At 46.6% G+C, this 21,176-nt stretch overlaps 1 protein-coding gene across 2 annotated transcripts in view; it reads right to left on the minus strand.

Annotated features, from left to right (window-relative positions):
* Positions 1 to 21,176, minus strand: part of LOC148037197 (GRF1-interacting factor 2-like) — an 85,345-nt gene that overhangs the window by 15,717 nt on the left and 48,452 nt on the right. For both annotated transcript variants that reach the window (XM_087676122.1, XM_087676121.1), the window contains one exon: positions 19,680 to 19,756. In XM_087676122.1, the coding sequence (XP_087532248.1) occupies positions 19,680 to 19,756 (77 nt within the window). The remainder of the gene's footprint in view (positions 1 to 19,679; positions 19,757 to 21,176) is intronic.

Here is a 21,176-nt window from a genome sequence, read left to right on the forward strand (position 1 = left end):
TACAAGTAAGAGTGCCAAGGCCTCACAAGTCTAGTGCTACACTAGGCACAATAGCAATTGTGGTTCTCAATGGCTAGGCTAAAGGTTGCCATGAGCCACCAAGCAATTGATCAGGTCATGATTGTACTAGGAAGACAAAGACCTTATTCGAGTGGATAGATTAAGCCTTATCTCATCTTGAATCTTAGTCAAAAGAGTACAAAGTTCTAGGTAAGTGGCTCGTCTGCCAATTTCTAATAGATAACCAGTTTTTCTACCATATTTAAGTTGGAGGGAAGGTTCTTTATTTTGGGGAATTCTTCTTCCTTCCGCCCCCCCCCCCCTCCCCCTCCCCCCCCGATGTTTGCATATGTTTGAAGTACAGAGGTTCACTTGCAAGACCAAGATTGCTTACTAGGCTTTGCATGTAGAACACAAGCTTACACTGATCTAAGTGTGTCAATGTTTCTATTGCTAAAGACACGCTTCAACAAATTGCTTATTTACACTCCTACCAGTTGTGCTACTCTTCCTAAGTTACCTACAACGTAGACTATGCTGCCTAATCGGACCACTATCCAATTGTCTTTAGCTATAGCGGGCAGCCACCATGCAAAGTAGGGGGTCTAGATTGCTTTGATGATTTTTGATGTCATGCTGATAGTCTATCACTCCTAAAGAGGCCTACTAAAGCAGTGTGGGGCCTATCAAAAGACGACGTACCAGCGAGACAGCAGGGTTTGCAAGGAGGAACACGGAGTGAACTCGACAAACATAGAGAAGAGAAGAGAAGAGAGAAGAAACTCTGATGAATGAAATGATGAAGTTCTGAATCATGGAGTGAATGTGATACAAGTGAACAAGGGTGCCGTAGCACAAGGAAGATGACAAAGACACCCACGGACCATGAACCGCAATGTCCTCTTGAAGGGGTATGAGGGCGGTAGAGAGGCTGGAGAGAAGAGGTGACGGACTGAATGAATCAGCCATAAGGAATGGATGAGAGAGTGGCCTATAAATAGGCACAATCAATCTAGGGTGGTGCCCCTTTTTGGAGCTACAAACCCTAAACGCAAAACACAAAAACGCAAAAAACACAAACTGCAGGTGAAGGGTGAAGGGTTTCTCAACACCTCCTCTCAGGGCCAAAAAGGGGAAGAAGAGAAAAGTGAGGTGGAGATGCAATGCTATATGCTAAAGAATGCTCATGTAGCAGGTGTCACTTAGACAATGTCCCTCGTGGGAAAATTGTTCACTTGCCCAAGCGCCCTAGTACAAAGATGATGAAAATATGCAATGCATAGAAGGAATGTTCGACTTTGTGTGGTGCCGAGAACCATAAGAATATGCCCGTACTCGATCTCGGGAGTTGGCTCCATGCTGATCAAGTGACCAAGGCAAGAAGAAGAGGAGGAAGAAGATATAGAGGATCCCTAAGATCCAATATTTCCACCTGAAAGGTAACCTACAGGAAAGAACAGTAGAGACAGAGTGAACTAGAGAACCCGAAACTCAACCTCAGAAGAGAAGCCACTAGCTCCGTGCATCCATGCAAGAAGGAATACGAAGGCCTCGTCATCAAGTCGCCTCTGAACCTCCAAGGCCCGATCCAGGTAGATTCTCGAGATCCTGGGTATCAATAGGTGAGATGACCCGCTGGAAGGAAGCCACCCCATCCAAGGATAGAAGAAGAAGAATGTAAAAGGCCCCCGCTAGGGTGTGCGAAGGATGGAGCAATTGGTGGGGATCCCCTTTGAAACTGGAGGAATAGGAGCCCCCTCTGAAGTCGCAGTAGATGTAGATGCCCCCTCGGAGGGCAAAGAAAGATCATCCCCCTTTGAATCATAGGAAATCCAAAAACTCATGAATCACAGACTCCGAAATGTCTGAGATGAAGGAAGTGCCGCCAGTCGTGCCGAAGAAGGTATCTGGGGTGGTGAAGAATGCCCAGAGGTGGCCTCTTGAACCTGAGTAGGCGAGGGTGAAGGGCGGGACTCAGACGCAACAGTCGCTTTTTCTCAATGGAGCAGACCGGGAAGCCGAAGAAGAGGAAGGAATCGAGCAACCACTATCTCTCGAAGGAGCGGACTGACAAGGAGATGGTATCAAACAATCATTGTCTCTCGATGGAGCGGACCGCAAAACCGCGGGCCGTGGTAGCCACTGTACCCGAAAATAGGTAGGAGAAGATTGCCGCTAGTATTACGACGATCTCCAAGAGGTCGTAGCGCCAATCGATTCTCCATGTGCTCGAAAGGGCTTAGTGCACATCGGATGCGTCTTGTTGCCTTGACAATAGTACTCTAAAAGCCGATGCAAAACAAGCTCTGTGGCCCAGAAAGGAGAGGTGGCAAAGGTAGTGCCGAGTGGGAGACGCATATACTTTGGGGGGTAGGGAGCAAAGGTCAAAGTCGGCAAGCATCGGTAGAGTGTCCAGTGATGCCACAATAGGAAAATCCAATAGACTGGTCATCTAGTGGGGAAGAAGCCATGGATACCAGTGTGCCTTGTTAAAGAAGGAAGAGGTGGAAGAGATCAGCCACAAACCATGAACTACAATATCCACCTCAAGGGCTAGGAGAGCAGTGGAAGGGTTGGAAGTGACCTACTAGTGAGAGGAGGATACAACCAACAATAAGAGGTTGCAACCAATAGGAAAATGCAAGTGAGGAGAGAGAAAGACTAAAAATGCAGGAAAAACCAACAGCAGTAGTCAGCATGCTAAAATCAGCTCCAAACAGTGTGTGATAGGCTGGAAACAAGCGCCACACTGTTGTAGACAGCAATGGCCAGCTTGGACCGCGATGTCCTCTGCATCCGAGGTGTGGGCAGCAAGCTGAAATGCTTGAAATCTGCAAAAACGAGATTGTTTTCTGAATGGAGAGTGATCAACAACAGTCACTCTGTTGTAAACAGCTGCAAACTACGGGTGGAAGGCTGGAAACAAGCGCCAGACTGTAGATGACAGCAAGGGACAGGTGAGACTACAATGTCCTCCACGAAAGGGGTATGGGCAGCAAGCTGAAAACGCCTGAAACCTGCAAAAACGAGATTTTGATGCAACAGAAGAAGAGAAGTGGATGTTGAACCCGCCACCGATCTTTGCCATCACTAGAGTGGAGGATCTTTGCCGTTGTTTGAGCAAATCTAGCTCTGATACCATGTCAAAAGACGAAGTACTAGCGAGACAGTAGGGTTTGCGGGAAGGAACACGGAGTGAACTCGACAAACATGGAGAAGAGAAGAGAAGAGAGAAGAAATTCTAATGAATGGAATGATGAAGTTCTGAATCATGGAGTGAATGTGATACAAGGGAACAAGGGTGCCGTAGCACAAGGAAGATGATGAAGACAGCCATGGACCACAAACAACAATGTCCTCTTGAAGGGGTGTGATGGCGGTGGAGAGGCTGGAGAGAAGAGGTGACGGACTGAATGAATCAGCCGTAAGGAATGAATGAGAGAGTGGCCTATAAATAGGCACAATCAGTCTAGTGTGCCGCCCCTTTTTGGGGCTGCAAACCCTAAATGCAAAACACAGAAACCCAAAAAACCCAAACTGTAGGTGAAGGGTGAAGGGTTTCTCAACAAAGCCCTATTGTCACATTATTGTCACCAAATTGTCCTCACTTATGAAGTAAAATCACAGTTCAGAGCAGGAATTCAAGACTGAAATTAGAAAAGTCTTTAATTTGTTCATATTTGTACATCAGGCTGGAAGTTTTAGTTTGGGAGTCGGAGTGAATGATGGAGGCCCATAGCTCTGCTAAGGTTGCAGCTGCTAAGAGTCTCTCACCGCCGAAGGCCACCTGGCATCGCGCCTTCCAGATATGCCATCCAGTAAGACTCCCTATGATCTCCCATATCTCTGAGCGGTCTGCTGTGGGCTCCAGTACCTGTCGGATAGGTAGAGCTTCCAGACCAACCACTGCGCATGACGTATACCCGAGGCTGGGGGCTATACGTCGAAGGATATGGCATGCTCCTCTCCACACTAGCTGCGCCTCCTCACAAGACCAAAGGCAGTGCTTTGGGGTTTCTAGAAACTGCTGTGTGCAGCGCTTACAACCTCCCTCCTACATTTGGGCAAGCCAACTTCCCACCGCCAATCCTCCATGTGCCACCAACCATAAAAAATACGACACCCTCCTCGGCCTCCAACTATCCCATAGGCGGTGCCAAAAGGTCCGTCAGAAGGGCTCCGTGATGCTGTGCTCCGCCCAGTGCCTACTGCGTGACGGTGCCCAGTCCATATCCTCCTGCATCAGTACATGTCTGCCAATCCTGGCAGTGTATTCTAGGAGCGCTCCCAGATCCAAAGGCGCCACTCCTTGAGCTCCATCCAGAAAACATAGGGGTCCAGTCGCCAAGTCTTCCCCTAAAGACCCACCACCCGAGTCCTCCTCCATGAAAGGGTAGCAATCCCCTCATCCTGTTGCCCTCTGTCAAGGGCCAAACGTCCTGTCAAAGTGCAGCGATGCGGAAACGTGGGACCAAGACTGAGAGAGAGAGTGAACGCAGAGAGAAGAGAGAGAGAGAAAGAGACAGTGGAAGATGAAGACCTGCTGTATAAAGCGTGCTGTACACAAAGATATGCAGATATGTACACGGGCGCAGTGCACGGGACTGCGTGTCTCCACCTCGAAGATGCAACCTGCTGTCCACCTCAAAGTATGCTGCAGTCTGCACGATCTCCAGCCTGTAATCTGCATGAATCTCCAGCCTGAGATCTGTAATCAAAAGTGTGGGAGGATGTGCAGAACATCGGCTATAAATAGCCAGAAAGAATGCGCCCAGAAATGGCAGGTCGGCTGCAGCCGACTGGTACAGTACAGGTCGGACTGCCATGTGGCTGGCCAACTGGTCAGTCCGACCAGACTGCCACGTGGCGACTGCTCGGCCTGGGACTCTGATCGCTAACACGTCCCCCCTCCTAAACAGTAAAGAAGGTCCCCTGGGGGGTGCCACCCACTCTACCTACCACCTGAAGAGGGATGCCTGTTGGAGAGAACCTGGCTGCCCATACCTCCCTGGCCTCTATCGGTTCTCGTATCGGGGGGGCAAGCCACTCCGGAGGTATTGCTACGTCTATCTCTCTTCTCCTCAACTCCACTCCTCTCGTGCACTCTGATACTCGTTGTAGCACCTCCTTGTTTGCCATCCTGTACACCTCCCCCCATGTCCTGATGGAACGAGCCGGGCCGGCCTCCCACCCAGCCTACTGGATGTGGGGGCACTCACCTATCTGTGCCCCTTCCCTATCTTTGACCTGGAGGTTCCGGATCACCAATTGACGGTCTATTTCCTCCTAGCAGCCCAGGGGGCTCTGGATTAGGGCCTTACGGAGGCCCTGCCACACACAGAGTAGGCTCCGCAGGAAAGGTGATCTGGGCAGGGTAATCTGGGCTGAAGTGAAGATCCATCTCAGGGACGGCCTCCACTCCCCGCCAAGCCTCGGTTTACAGTCCTGAATGCCCTCCTGCAGTAAGACCTTCCAGGTCTGCCCACTTGGTGTCAAACCGCGGACAACTAACTTGCCCAAGAGGACCCTACTCTGATATTCTGGGTCTATGATCCCAAGCCCTCCCTCTAATCGATGTCGTATGATGGTCGCCCACGCCACCTTGGCCCTGGAGTCTCTAGAGCCATCAGACCCCAACCAAAGGAAATTCCGCACCAAGCGGCGAAGCTCCCCTACACACGATGAGGAGAAACACCATCACAAGGCGATGTACCAGGCCGTCGCTAGGAGGACCTGGTTAACCACCAGGGCTCGACCGGTTAGTGAGAGGCGAGCCGTGCTCCAGTAAGTCAGTTTCCTCCTAATAGACTCTAGAACAGGAAGAAACTGTTGGGTAGGAGTGATATCAAGTCCCACCTGGAACCCTAGGTATCGGACGGTCTGCCCTCTCCTCACCCATCTAAATCCCAAGTGGACTCCCCACTCCGTGATGGAGTCCGGGTCTATGAGAAAACCAACCGACTTTCGCCAGTTGATTTTCGCACCCGCTGCAACATAGAACACCTCAAGAGCCAGCCTTATTCTTTCCAGCATCACCTCATCGTCCTCTATGTAGAGTCCTGTGTCATCTGCGTACTCTGAGTCTAACAACTTAGTCTCCTCTCTCACTGGAAGTCGGAGGCCGCATAGTCCACTCACACGTGACCTGAGGAAGTGGGACATCGCCTTTGCGAAGAGTAGGAACACGTATGGGGCCAAGGGGCAGCCCTGTCGGACCGATCTCTCTAGCCGGACCTCCTCCCCTCGCCTTCCGCCTATGAAAATCCTGCTGGTGGCTGATCTGTACAGGCCGGAGACCTCGCGAATCCAAGCGTGGGGAAATCCTAACTTCACCATGGTACCCTCTAGGAAATCCCAGTCCACCCTATTGTAGGCTTTCTCGAAGTCCAATAGTAGTACTGCCAGTCTTTGCCCACTGTGCTGAGCCCACTCTATCGCCTCAAAGAATGTAAATACATTGTCTAGGATGCTCCTATCTTGGACAAAGCCTGTCTGTGTGTCATGAATGATGTCTAGAAGCACATGGCATAATCGTCTATCAATCATCTTTGCCATAGCCTTATAGGCCACTGACAATAAGGTGATCGGTCTCCACTGGGATGGCTCCAACCGGTCTCCTCCTGTAAACGCCCCGAACAACGTAGTATGCTTAACAATTATGATATTCGCTTGTTTTCGAGATTTAATATAAAAGAGAATGAACACTTAAAGCTGAAAATGAAAATTACTCACAAAATTACAGCCATGAAAATGTAAAAGTAATGGAGACAAGATTGAGGGTTGAAGATGGGCAACCCCCCCGAAGGAATGTATTTCTGCTCAACCCAAGTCCCTTAGGGAAGAGCTCAGTTACAATCAACCTGAGAGTGAGAAAAAGTAATTCTCACTCTCACAAGATCATGCAAAGATGTACAAACACACATGCATTATCTATTATGCAATGATAAGAACTGATTTCTTTACAGTATGAGAGAAGAAAAAGGGAAATTCAGCCTTTCTCTATCGTTGATCAGCAGTACATGGATAGGGCTTGCTTCTTGTAGCTAAAATGGAAGAAAGAGCTCGAGAAGGAGGTGTTGTAATGAATTTACAGGCTTGCTGTCCTGTAAAACAACAGTGATAGAAGAGGAAATATGGAGGAATTTGATAATGGAGAAGTGGGGGATGATGATGGGGATGGATGGGGCCAGTTTCTGGCTATCTGTGGGTGCTGTACATGAGTTTACAGCAAAGAAAAATGATGATCAATGAAGAAAAACGAGCTCTTATTTATAGGAGAGGGGAGAGCTAGTACAAAAGGGGAAAGTGGAGTAGCACAAGACAAGTGTCCAGCCACATGTCATGAGATGTGACAAGTGGTGGGACACTTGGAAACTTGTGTGACAAGTGTCTTGACACTTGTCTCTTCTCTATGGCCTTCCTTTTTGGGTTGAATACTGTCAAGAATAGAAACAACCAAATTTAGTAAGCACAGTCAGAGTACAGAACTTACTATTTTGAGAATGACATCCCTATTTTTTAGGACTAGCATTTTTAGGCTAATTCGAGGCTCCTAAAATTTAGGGACCTCCTAAAATTTAGGGACCCCCCCAATATGGGTATCATATGAAAGCTTTTTCCGTGTACATCGCAAAAATGGTATCCGAATCTTCATGTGACTTTCCTATGCAAAGAAATGTGCATTTCAAGCTTTCAGCCCACACATGCACATTATACAAGCATTTCATGATCATGCCATCTTGTTGATTGTAATTGTTTGTTCTGGTGGATCTAGCCCATACTTCAAGGCATCAATCCTTTCTGTGTGCGAGTCTAACCCTGATATACGTGAGTTCTAGTCACAGGCGCCCAATCGGGTCATATAGGTGGAAGTGTGAACTGTCTTTTCTCTAACCCACCGCGTGGGTCCACCATAACCTATGACCACTTATCAGTGGCCAGCTCCAATGCACTTTTCTTTATATCTAATTAGTGCAAAGGAAATAAATTTAATAAATCATTACATAGACAAATTAATGAAAAAGGATACAAATTCTGTTTCTATAGAGTTGTGACAGCCCTCTGGCTTTTATTCAGCTGTCCTCAGCTGAAAAGCTTCTTGATATTGCTGTAGAATATTTGGGTAATCCTTCATGAATTTTTCATCTACCCACTGTGCATCTGTTGTGGGTAGATTTTTGAATTTTAGTAAGAATTTTCGTGTCACAAGGCCACTTCTCGTGGTTCGATCCTTGAGAAACAAAATCTTTTCAGGTTCCAAGAGTTGCTCTGTTTCTTCAACTTCTGGGGGATCTTCAGTAATGGGTTCCTTTGGTTCTGGTCCTATGTAAGGTTTTAGCAAACTTACATGAAAAGCATTGTGTATTTTCCAATGAGCAGGAAGCTCAAGTCGATAAGAAACTTCATTTATTTTCTCAATCACTTTGAAGGGTCCAAAGTATCTACTGGAGAGCTTTGGAAAAGATGAATTTTGACCAGAACCTTGTTTGAGCCTGCTTTTATCAAAGTTTAGCAAGACATATTGACCTTTTTCAAAAGCCAAAGGTCTTCTTCGTTTATCTGCTTGCTTCTTTTGTCGCTCTTGGGAAACTTTGATAGTGGCTCGAACTTGATCCATTGCGGTTTTTAAATCTGAAGCAAACTCATCAACAGCAAAAATCTTATCTTTAGTGCGAATAATTGGAGAAGGAATCACTTTACCCTGTACTATTTCATTTGGAGCTTTCCCTGTGGATAAGTGCATTGTATTGTTGTAAGCAAACTCCAATAATGGAAGATATTTCTCCCATTGTGACTTATGTTCACTAACATAAGCTTTCAACATATCCAAAAGAGTGAGATTCATCACCTCTGTTTGGCCGTCAGTTTGAGGATGAAAAGCTGAGGAGAACTTTAAAGTGGTTCCCAAATTCTCAAATAAAGCACGCCAAAAGTTACTTGTGAATTTGGAGTCTCTATCTGAAATGATCTCAGAAGGCATACCATGTAATCTGAAGATATGTTGAATGAAAAGTCTTGCAGCTTGTGCGGATTTCAATGTTTTATGACATGGAATAAAATGTGATTGTTTGCTGAATCTATCAATTATAACCCAAATCATATCATGACCTTGAGGTGTTCTTGGAATACCTGAGATGAAATCCATTGTGATAGATTCCCATAGATCTTTGGGCACTGGAAGAGGTTGCAACAATCCTGGAATCTTCTGCCTATCATATTTGGATTTTTGGCATACCAGACAAGCCTCAATGAAGTTATGTGTATCTCTTCGTAACGTTGGCCAATAAAAGTAGCGCTCAATTGCACTTAGAGTGGCTGCCCTCCCTCTATGCCCTGCATAAGGGGGTTCATGACTTTCTTTAAGCACCTTTTGTCGAACAGGAAGAGTGACACAAAGGCGATTGTTCATGAGAAGGTAACCGTCTTTGATGGAATAATCTGGATGAGAATCTCCTTGCTGTAAATTTGACCAAATTGCTGCAAAATCAGTATCTTCATCATAAGTATTCTTCATCGTTTGAAAATCTTCATGATGAGCCACTGTAATAGTTGCAATGCGAGACACTCTAGAAAGTGCATCAGCAACTACATTTTGTTTCCCTGGAGTGTACATAATTTGAAAATGAAACATAGACAAGAAATTTTCCCATCTCGCATGTTTCTCCTGCAAATGCTTTTGAGTCTTGAAATACTTCAAGCTTTGATGATCAGTTTTAATAAGGAATTCATTGCCTAAAAGATAATGTTTCCATATCTTTAAAGCATGAACCACTGCTAAGAGCTCCTTTTCATAAATGTCATACCTTTTCTCCACATCATTTAGACGGCGGCTTTCAAAGGCTACGGCATGGCCTTCTTGATTTAGCACTGCACCAATACAATCACCGCAAGCATCTGCTTCCACCACAAATGGTTTTACCAGATCTGGAATGATAAGAACAGGTCCAGAAGTAAGAGCTGTTTTCAGCCTTGTGAAGGCTGCCTTCTCTTTTTCCTTCCATTGGAAAGAGATCTTCTTCTTTGTAAGGTCATGAAGTGGAGAAGCCATATGTGCAAAATGCTTGATGAAGCGGCGGTAATAAGAACATAAGCCAAGAAACGATCGCACCTCATGTACATCACGAAGATGAGGCCATTCTTGGATTATCCTGATCTTTTCAGGATCCATCTGAATCCCTTCAGAAGAGATGACATGCCCAAGGTAATTTATTTTATGCATGAAAAATTCACTCTTTTTACCATTTACCAAGAGTTGATTTTGTTGTAGTAATTGTAGAACAATTTCCAAGTGTTGATGATGCTCCTCTTCATTCTTGCTAAAGACAAGAATATCATCAAAGAAAGTACCGACATATTGTCGATACTCTCTAAAGAGGCGCTCCATCATTCGATTAAAGGTGGCTGGTGCATTGGTTAATCCGAAAGGAACCACTAAGAATTCATAAAGACCGTATGAAGTGCGGAAAGCAGTTTTGTGTACATCTTGTGGTATTACCCTAATTTGATGATAACCACTCTTTAGATCAATGCGGCTGAAAACCTTTGAGCCTCCTAGACGATCCAAAATGTCGTCAATTCTGGGAATAGGAAACCGATTCTTCACAGTGATTTTGTTGAGGGCTCGATAATCAATGCACATCCTGAATGTGCCATCTTTCTTTTGAACAAGAAGAACCGGTGAACAAAATGGTGAGCTACTTGACCTAATTAGCCCACGGTTGAGTAGGTCTTCGACTTGCTTTCTGATTTCTTCTTGTTGAGGACGGCTCACACGGTATGGTGCTATATTAGGAGGAGAACTGCCCGGGATAATATCAATATGATGGTCTTCTGGCCTTTCTGGGGGAAGCTGATAAGGAAGATCTTCCGAAAAACAATCTTTATACTTTTCCAAGAGCTGAAGTTGCTCTTGGTTTTCAGCATTCATATTATCTTTTACATCAGTGACATAAAGCAGACAACATTGAACACAATCCTTAATTGCTCTAGAGACTTGCATATGGCTTACCATAGGTATGGTGTCTCCAGAAACTCCAGCTTGGATCTCGTACTTCTTGCCTTTGTTGGTGAGTTCTACCTTTTTTTTCTGAGAGAAGATGGTTGAATCTACTCTATGATTCCAGGGCATGCCAAGAATCACATCGCAACCATCAAGGTCTCCGATACAGAAGGTATCTTCGTCACTGTAGCCTTGAATTTGAAACTTGAGCTTGCCAATGTAGGGTATCACAGTCTTCACTGTGTCACCTTCATCAGCATTTAAAGCTTGGCGAACTTCTGCCGGAGTGTCCATCTCTTCATTCTTTAATCCAAGCTCTTTAGCTAATTGCAAGGAAATGATATTTTCATTCGCCCCAAGATCTATCAAGAATAGTGCTTGCTTACCTTGCAACTGTCCCCAAGCTTTTAATAATTTGCACGTCTCTGGAGTGTGAGTTGTGTTTGCAACTACATCACTGATAGCATTGATTTTTACTAGCGACTTAGGCTTGTTGTCAGAAACCTTGCTTTGTCCCTTGTTTGGACATTGCTTCACTATGTGGCCTGTTTGTCCACATTTAAAGCACTTCCCTTCTTTCATGAAGCGTTGCTTTTCTTCTTCGGAAAATTGCTTTACTTGTGGGTATAGATTGGAGCAGAATTGAGGAGCATTAAGAGGTGCATAGGGCTTCATCTTCTTTTGATTTGATGGCTGCTTTTGCCACTGTTTTTGTCCTTCATTTGGGGCTGAATACTCCTCATCATCAGCTACTCTCTTCTTATCATTCTTTTGGAATGATTTGTTGCCATTGTGCTCCATTTCCCATGTCTCAGCATGGTCAATGAGTTCCCTGAGACTAGAACAATGATAATGATTAAGAGCAGTACGAAGTTTAAAATGCAAACCTCCTTGAAACTTCCTAAGCTTTTCCGAACTGCTGATCTTCTTGAAGTTGGACCTTCAAAAGTAGCTCCCAAAATCTCTTGGTATAGTCACCAAGTGACTCATTTTTCCTTTGCCAAAGCCGATCCCATTCCATTTTTACATCTCTTTTGAAATGAACAGGAAGAAATTGGCTTTGTATCAGGCGAACAAAGGACCGCCATGATTTTGGGGCAGCATGATCATATTCCAACCCCGTCCACCAAGTATGGGCTAAGTCGGTTAAATGTAAAGCTGCAAACTTAATCTTTTCTTTTTCTTTATACTTGTCACGACCATACAAAATTTGAAATTGACGAATAAACTTCAGAAGAAGATCAGGATTTCGTGAACCATCATACATACTGAACTTAATCTTCTTTTCAAGTTGAGATAGTGACTTAGTCTTCTTCTTCTTCTTATGCCTTCGTCCATGCTCGGATCTTGAGGTTGAAGATGATGAAGTGCTCGATGGGGATGAAGATGGAGACGAGGGTGAAGAATGTCGACGCCTTTGACGATGATGAGGTCTTCCACGAGAAGGGTGTGACTCTTCATTACTAGAAGAGGATCCATCAGAATAGGCGCCAGATGACTTTGAAGAAGAGGATGAGCTTCGACGCGATCTCTTTCTTTGTCTTGAAGTAGAATGGGACTGCCTCTTAGAAGTAGTTGGACTTCTTGATCGGCTCCTTTCATTGGTATGACTTTGTCTCCTTGAAGTAGATGGGCTTCTTTCCTTGAATTCTTTGGGATTCTCAACTTTTTCTAGTTTGAGAAGTTGCTCACGAATTTGCTGATTCTCCTCTCTAAGACTTTGAATGGCTTGAAGGATAGCACTCGATTGATCCATTGAGACTAAAGAAAAAAAATATATGCTCAAGCACTCAATGCAAGGGCTGAAAACAAACAAACTTATAGTTGTAAGCACTACCAGTGTTGGGGGTGAGGACCGAGCCAAAGCTCTGATACCACTGTAAACGCCCCGAACAACGTAGTATGCTTAACAATTATGATATTCGCTTGTTTTCGAGATTTAATATAAAAGAGAATGAACACTTAAAGCTGAAAATGAAAATTACTCACAAAATTACAGCCATGAAAATGTAAAAGTAATGGAGACAAGATTGAGGGTTGAAGATGGGCAACCCTCCCCGAAGGAATGTATTTCTGCTCAACCCAAGTCCCTTAGGGAAGAGCTCAGTTACAATCAACCTGAGAGTGAGAAGAAGTAATTCTCACTCTCACAAGATCATGCAAAGATGTACAAACACACATGCATTATCTATTATGCAATGATAAGAACTGATTTCTTTACAGTATGAGAGAAGAAAAAGGGAAATTCAGCCTTTCTCTATCGTTGATCAGCAGTACATGGATAGGGCTTGCTTCTTGTAGCTAAAATGGAAGAAAGAGCTCGAGAAGGAGGTGTTGTAATGAATTTACAGGCTTGCTGTCCTGTAAAACAACAGTGATAGAAGAGGGAATATGGAGGAATTTGATAATGGAAAAGTGGGGGATGATGATGGGGATGGATGGGGCCAGTTTTTGGCTATCTGTGGGTGTTGTACATGAGTTTACAGCAAAGAAAAATGATGATCAATGAAGAAAAACGAGCTCTTATTTATAGGAGAGGGGAGAGCTAGTACAAAAGGGGAAAGTGGAGTAGCACAAGACAAGTGTCCAGCCACATGTCATGAGATGTGACAAGTAGTGGGACACTTGGAAACTTGTGTGACAAGTGTCTTGACACTTGTCTCTTCTCTATGGCCTTCCTTTTTGGGTTGAATACTGTCAAGAATAGAAACAACCAAATTTAGTAAGCACAGTCAGAGTACAGAACTTACTATTTTGAGAATGACATCCCTATTTTTTAGGACTAGCATTTTTAGGCTAATTCGAGGCTCCTAAAATTTAGGGACCTCCTAAAATTTAGGAATCTCCTAAAATTTAGGGACCCCCCCAATATGGGTATCATATGAAAGCTTTTTCCGTGTACATCGCAAAAATGGTATCCGAATCTTCATGTGACTTTCCTATGCAAAGAAATGTGCATTTCAAGCTTTCAGCCCACACATGCACATTATACAAGCATTTCATGATCATGCCATCTTGTTGATTGTAATTGTTTGTTCTAGTGGATCTAGCCCACACTTCAAGGCATCAATCCTTTCTGTGTGCGAGTCTAACCCTGATATGCGTGAGTTCTAGTCACAGGCGCCCAATCGGATCATATAGGTGGAAGTGTGAACTATCTTTTCTCTAACCCACCGCGTGGGTCCACCATAACCTGTGACCACTCATCAGTGGCCAGCTCCAATGCACTTTTCTTTATATCTAATTAGTGCAAAGGAAATAAATTTAATAAATCATTACATAGACAAATTAATGAAAAAGGATACAAATTCTGTTTCTATAGAGTTGTGACACCTCCTTTGAGGAGGAGACTAATAAGGCCTGCCGAGAGCCTCCCTGGCATCTGTCCTAAGGTGAATATCTCCTGGAAAGCCCTCAGTAGGGGATCCTTCACCACCTCCCAGTAGGTAGTGAAGAAGGCCTTAGAGAGGCCATCCTCCCCCGGGCATTTTTGCCCATCCTGTGTATGGAAAGCCTCCTCTAGTTCCTTCTCTGCGAAGGGGACTAGGAGGGCATGTCCTATCTCCTCTGTGACGAGGGACGGGATGTGATCCCATACCTGTTGTCTGCATCTCTGTCCTCTGATTGAAGCTGTCTCCTGCTGGAAGAGGCATGTGTAATAGTCAGTGGCAATCTCCATCACCTCATCAGTGCTAGAACGGATCCTCCCATACTAGTCCCTAAGGTTGCGTATCTGCTCTCCTGCGGTGCGGGGCTGGTGCACCTAGAAGAACTCCTTGCGCATCGTGTCTCCCTTCCGCGTCCAAAAGGCTGCTGAATTGCGGAAAGAGAACTCCGAGCACCTGTCCTCTAGGCCAGTAATGGCTGCGCGCGCGCACCTCCTGTGGGTGGAGGATGGGATCCCCTGGTGTCTCCTGCAACAATCTCTGCGTAGCTGCCAGGTCCTGCCGGAGTGCTCTCTCCTCCTCCCAGCACTGCTGCCTAGCTTGTAGGGCTGCCTCTTGGCAAATTCTGCTTGACTCGGCTAGGACCTCTACAACCTTCTCTGCTATCCTGTCCCTTCTCACCCACTCTCTGGTCTAGATCTGCTCTATCTGTCTCGACACCTCCTTCCTCCTATAGATGGAGTCAGGGATCCGACAGGATCATGTATCTAGGGTGGATGTTGGGGGATCAAGTGCCAGGAGAACCGGGTAGTGATCGGATAGTGTGGTGCCTGCCAACTACTCAATCTGGCCTCCGCGAGAACCTCCCCACTCTCCCACATAAAACCTGTCCAACCGCTCCAGCAAGGCTCCGCCTAGCCGCCTGTAACCCCAAGAAAAGTCCAATGACCTCTTCCTCCTGTGGAAGGCAGGGTTTTTCCAGGCATCTCGTGCTCCAACTGCAAGCAAAAAGACCTCCCATGACTCCTGCTCCTCCCCAGCCAATCCCTGGTAGTTTCTTCCCCTGCCCTGCTGGTCCTCCAAAGCCTCCAGATTGTTGAAATCTCCTCCAACAATCCAGGAGTCCACCTCTGGGAGTCCATCTACAATTTCCACCCAGAACCTACTGCGTGCTCTAACCTCCGTGGGGGCATAGACATTGAGGACTCCAATACACAAGTCCCCAATATCCAGTCTGATCCATAGAGCCCTTCCTACTAATATCGCCCCGTGGTCTCGTACACAGGTGGTGAGACTCGGACCAATAGATGTGCATACGCCTCCACTCCTGCCATGGGCACCTATGGCTTGCTCTCAATAAGTATGCGAGTTGCCCGGCAGTACCTTCCCAACCCATTGAGCCTGGGCGAGGATGAGCTTGTGCTCCTGCAATAGCAAGATGTCTATCCGTCCGACGAGGGCAGGCTGCAGCTCGTGCCGGACAATCAACTTCCTCGAGCCACGCGCCCCACTGTAGTGGAGACTGTTCACATTCCAGGATGCAAGGTGTAGGCTCATGGGGAAACCTGTGACTGACCGAACAGGCATCTATTCGGCGCGGAAGCTGCAGACGAGGAAGAGAGACTGCAAAGCATGCAGGTACGTTTTGCCGCCGGTCTGGACGGTGAGCTCCAATCCCCCATGGTGCGAACCATAGGGGTGATAGATGCTTCAAGTGGTACTATCAATGCATCTATTAGCCATGCTGAAAACCGCGGCTCTGTACACCGATAGAAGCGGACCGCTTGTGCCGGGGGCCACTCAATCACATCCCTCGGCGCTCCCCACTGTGGAGGGGCTCGAAAGATAATGCTCAAATACGGGACATCGGCACCAACCCACCAATTAATGTCCATCATGCAACCTGGCCACTGTTGTGCGAACAGTGCTAGTCCTTCATCTCCCATCCACTGGGAGATGTGATCTGCCACCTGACTCTTCAATTCCTCCTCAATCTGTGTAGTCGTCCACTCCTCTGAGAAGGATGACTGAAAAAAGAAAGCGTAGTTTGGTCCATCCGGCGGTGCTAGTAGGTGGGCCTTGGCCCTCCTTGACTTACGAACCACGAAGATCCCCACCTCTAGAGGTAGTGGGAACGATCTACGCTCTGCAACTCGCACGTAAGACCATGGGCCACTGCGAAAAAACTCGTGGCAGCAGTTGTGCCTGTCTCGGGAAAGTATGGCAGGTGACAGGGGCAGATGAGCTGGTGGCTGTGTGGATGGGGGGGGACTGCTGGTGTGCAGAGGAGGTAGGTGTGTGTGGCTCATCACCTCCTGTGGGAGGAGGGGGAGTAGATCTGGGGGGGGCTCACCTGACCTAGGTGCGGATCAGGGGGGGTGCTCGGTAGGGGGGGTGATGGGGGTGGAGTGGATCGCGCTATGGTGGGATGGCTAGAGATGCATGGTGGGTGTGGGGAGGGGGTGGTAGCCCTGGCAAGGGGGGGCTGTGGGCCATGGTCGGGGGGGGGGGGGGGGGGGGAGGGGATTAGGGGCCTGTGGGGGCTCCGACGAGGCAGTGTGTGGCTCATGTGGAGAAAATGGGGTGGGGGGGGGGGGGGGGGGGTTTAGTCCTGCCGGGTGGGGCGGGCAGGGGGGGCTATGGGATGCTCTGCCGAAAGGGGGGCGCTCGTCCGCCATCACCCTGCTGACAAGGCTGGGCCTGAGGGGCTAGTTGCGCCCCCCCTTGCCGTCTCCCTCTCTGTCGCCTTTGGACCCTTGTGAAACCGTCAGCGTCCACCTGCGGACCTGTGGGTGGAGCCGCCTTGGCTCCAAACCGTGTACAAACTGCTGCCTGATGCCCAAAGTCGTGGCAGCGCAAGCACTGCCCTAGTTGCCCATTCACAATGACATGCTGCCTAAAGGAATGCCCACCTGCCTCAATCTCTAGGAACTGTGGGATATTCTTGACCTCCTTCACTGCCACCCGTACCTTTGGGACCCCTGTCGTTGTCACTGCATCCGCGAAGAAAGCGGGAAGGACAGTGCCAAAGAGCCTCTCGAAGTCTTCCACTAACTGGCGGTACTCAATCGTCATGCCGGGGAAGAGGAGGGTGACCGGGTGCCAAAGAAACCTGTTGTAGAGTGCAAACGCCTCCACCGTGAAGCCACTGTACCAAGGGACCATGTATATGACCCCCTTCGTGGATGCATAAGGTGAATTGGCGAGTAGCTCGCGAGCTGCGTCTGCCGAACTGATGCGGACCATGAAGATCCCTTGGCCCAACAAGACCGCCTCCATGATCTCCACCGAGCCGATGCTCAGCGTGGAGTGGAGCCAGTCCCGAAGTTGGGCCCTAGCTGGGGAATGTCCTACTACCTGACCATAGATTGTTGTTTCCATTAGCTCCAGCTCCTTAGCTCGGACGGCTAAAGGCTGCTCCTCAGAGAGAACTACGCGCAAGGTGTTCGACTGGGGGGCACTCCGTGAGTACGCCGGCGTCTGACCAAAGGTTTCCATTGCCCGCCGTCCCTTCTGGGAGAACCTATCACGCTGCTGTGTTGCTGAATGGGGACAGGGGGAGGGAGCAACTGGAGAGGAAGGGGGGGGGGGGGGGTTCTGTTTTCAATGGCGGGGTGTTGCAGATTGATCGCAGGCCAGGCCTCCCATCAAGGCGGCACTCGGGGGGGGGGGGGGGGGGGGAAGAAACAGCCAACCAGGGGGACAAGCAGGCAGGAGGGGGAAACGGCAGACAGGCGGCCGTTACACAACTTGAGGCGAGGGTGCACGAACAGAACAGGGAGGCGCGAGCAGTGCTAGGACGGCCACGATCAGTCGGACAGCGTGCAAGACAGTCGGACAGCGGCCGCGATCAGTCGGATGGCGCGACTGTCGGACAGCGGGCGAAACAAACGGATGGCGCGATCGGACGGGCAACCAATCGGATGGTGCGTAGTCGGGGCGGGGGGAAGCAGCGCGACGTGACGGTTGAGTTTTTTTTTTTCAACAGCTTTGAGCCAACCATCATAGTAGAGAAGTCATTGAGGTGTCAATGATGCAGGTCCATGTCTAATGTACACAATTTGCATGCCATTGTGAGCCAAATCTCTAACTGATGTAAGAAGCACAAGATATGGTGTCGATTTGGGTGACACACTTGCATTGCTAACATGGATAACTAGTGTATGCATTCTCATGCAGGTATTTTTTGCCTTTTTTTCTTCCCACTTGTTATTCCTATGGTGCTACTTGAGGTTTGAGGTGATTCATTTTTCTCTCATGTGAGCACAACTATTCAAGGGTCTTTCTTGAGAGATTGCACTAATGTATTTTACATCTATGCACGGTTTACTTTTGCAATCCCCCAATTCCACCTTTTTTGACACTCAATGCTTCTGAGTGTGCGATAGATGGATCTTTTCCTGGTTGGAGATTATTTGCTGGTGGGCTACTACTTTCTACCCTCATCTACCATTAATTGGTGTGTTATGGTTGTCATTGCTCCCTCCATTGCACTTGTGCATGGAGTTCTGCCTTTCTTTTTGTGTATGGAACAACATCACTCCCCCTCATATTTTTGTTGTTGGATCTCTTTGTCACCTCGGCATGTCTCATCCCAGCTGAGATCTAATCATTCTACATGCATACATTGGAAAGCTATACAACATACATTCAAACCCTTTTACAAACCTCATCAGAATTTTCCAGAACCTAAACATAGCCATTTAGCAACCAGAGAGCATTCCTAAGCCACTCTAAAACTTGATAACACGTGTCTTCTTGAAATCACAAGCTTCCACTTCAACCTGGATTTAGCACAAGCGATCCCCTATTCTGTAGCACGTAGAATCCAGGGTCTGTATATGTAGACTTGAAGCTTGAAGCTTGCATCAAAATTCTGAGTGAAGCTTATGCCACCAAATAGGGTGCTTGACTATGTATGTTCTGGAGATTTGATTAACCACCAAAAGCAAAAAAGGGCTATGCAGATGTTGCCTCCCCTGTGCTCTAAATCTGAAAACAGGAAATTTGCTCCAGGAACCTTGCAAAGACACCTGCATACATCCCTACAAAACTAATTGGTTCAATTAACGGGTGATTGTTCAGCTTTATTCCCAGCCATGGACACATACAGCTATCAAAAACTGAATACCTCATAATTCATGGGAGGATGCTAATAAAGCATAACTATTTAGGTTTTCTACTGGAGTATGCAAAAACATTGCACCAATACTTATTTAAAAATGCAAACCAATAGAATGAGTCCAGGAAGCAGTATGAATTGCAAAAACTGCATACCAAATTGGAACACTTACGTTGCACATTCATTAAACTTCCCAAGATTTTGGTTATCCAAGATTGCCAATATTAGCTGTTTATTTTCATCAAGGTACTGCAAAGGAGAACGAATAATGTGTAAGCATATTTTACTGCTCGAAAATGTTCCATAAAATCTACAACTGAACCAATCAGCAGAGCTTTGCAAAACATAAAAGTGTCTACAAGAACAGCAAGACACATCCAGAGTAAAGCAATTATTCTTTACAAGACACTAAAGCAACTCAGTTGTCTAGATAATCAAGCATGGCTATGCTAGAAGAATGAAATTATTACAATACTGAGATGTATACATCTCAGTATACCTTCAATAATGGGGTGACATGTCTGTAGAGTTAATAAGGTGATTCAATCATTCTACACCAGAAATTTTACTTGAGTGTACTATTTATATTCCTGGTAAGCATGGGCATGTATTGTTAGGAAAAGTGGGCTAATCAACTGCACAACAAACCAACCCTCAAATCACAAATGAATACTCATGCTCAATAGGATAGGTTAAGAAAGTGGAGAATGAAGATGGAAATGAAGTAATAGATACAATGGAGATGTAGGGGAAGATGCAAAATGCTTTAGAAGCCAGAATAATGTCAATGGGAGTGGAGAGGCCTCCAATGGGTCACATCAGGGATAAGCCAAGCCAAGTCATTGGTCGACTAGAAGACAATAGTGAGGAGCTATCAAAGGCATAGAAAAGCACTCATGGTAGAGATGAACATCAAGGACCAAAGGCTACAAGATTGGCATGGTGCAGCAAGATGGCTTGGAGAAGAGGAAAGGTAGCCCTTGTATGAGGGAAAGACCCTTTAAGATGAGAATCCCTGAAAGATCTCACAATCTTGGGAATTCCCCTCTAAAACTGATTTTCCATCATCCCATATCTCCTCCATCTAGTAATGTGATCTTTTTGGTCAGGCAATCTACGAAGAGAGATTGTTGAGCTAAAAATGCCTGATTAGCTCTTTAAAACAGCCCCAAAACATCTAAATTACCAAAAGTTTCATTAAATGGTGCATGGTCCTAGAGAGTTTATATGTCCCATAAGCAAAACCTAATTTGGGAGGATCCTTCTACATCTATAAATAGATAGGTTGCCCACCATTCCATCCTTGTTTTGCAAGTTACATTAGTCCTTGCCATCTCTCCTATTGTTGACGCCCTATTTCCAACCTATAGCCCATCACCATCTATTGTCCAACCATCATCAACTATAGCCCCTCCACCTAGCGCCTTTCCACTGCTATTGATGGCATTTTTCAACTATTGGCGACTATATTTATGACCCTAGAATTACTGCATTTGCTGTCCTAGCTGGGTGCCCTGCTGATCAGCATCATCATCTGCTTCAGCTAGCTTGTGTTTATGATAGTGCAAGCTCATGCATACTCCGATTGACCCTTCTAAACTAGCACCCTCTTGTTTACAGCCTCCGTAATGAGGATCAATTTCCAGCCTTATTCCAGTGGTAAACTACT

The sequence above is a fragment of the Lygodium microphyllum genome, chromosome 4 (assembly GCF_053477565.2).
Source record: "Lygodium microphyllum isolate KBCC chromosome 4, Lygodium_microphyllum_v1.1.10, whole genome shotgun sequence".
Lineage (NCBI taxonomy): Eukaryota > Viridiplantae > Streptophyta > Polypodiopsida > Schizaeales > Lygodiaceae > Lygodium > Lygodium microphyllum.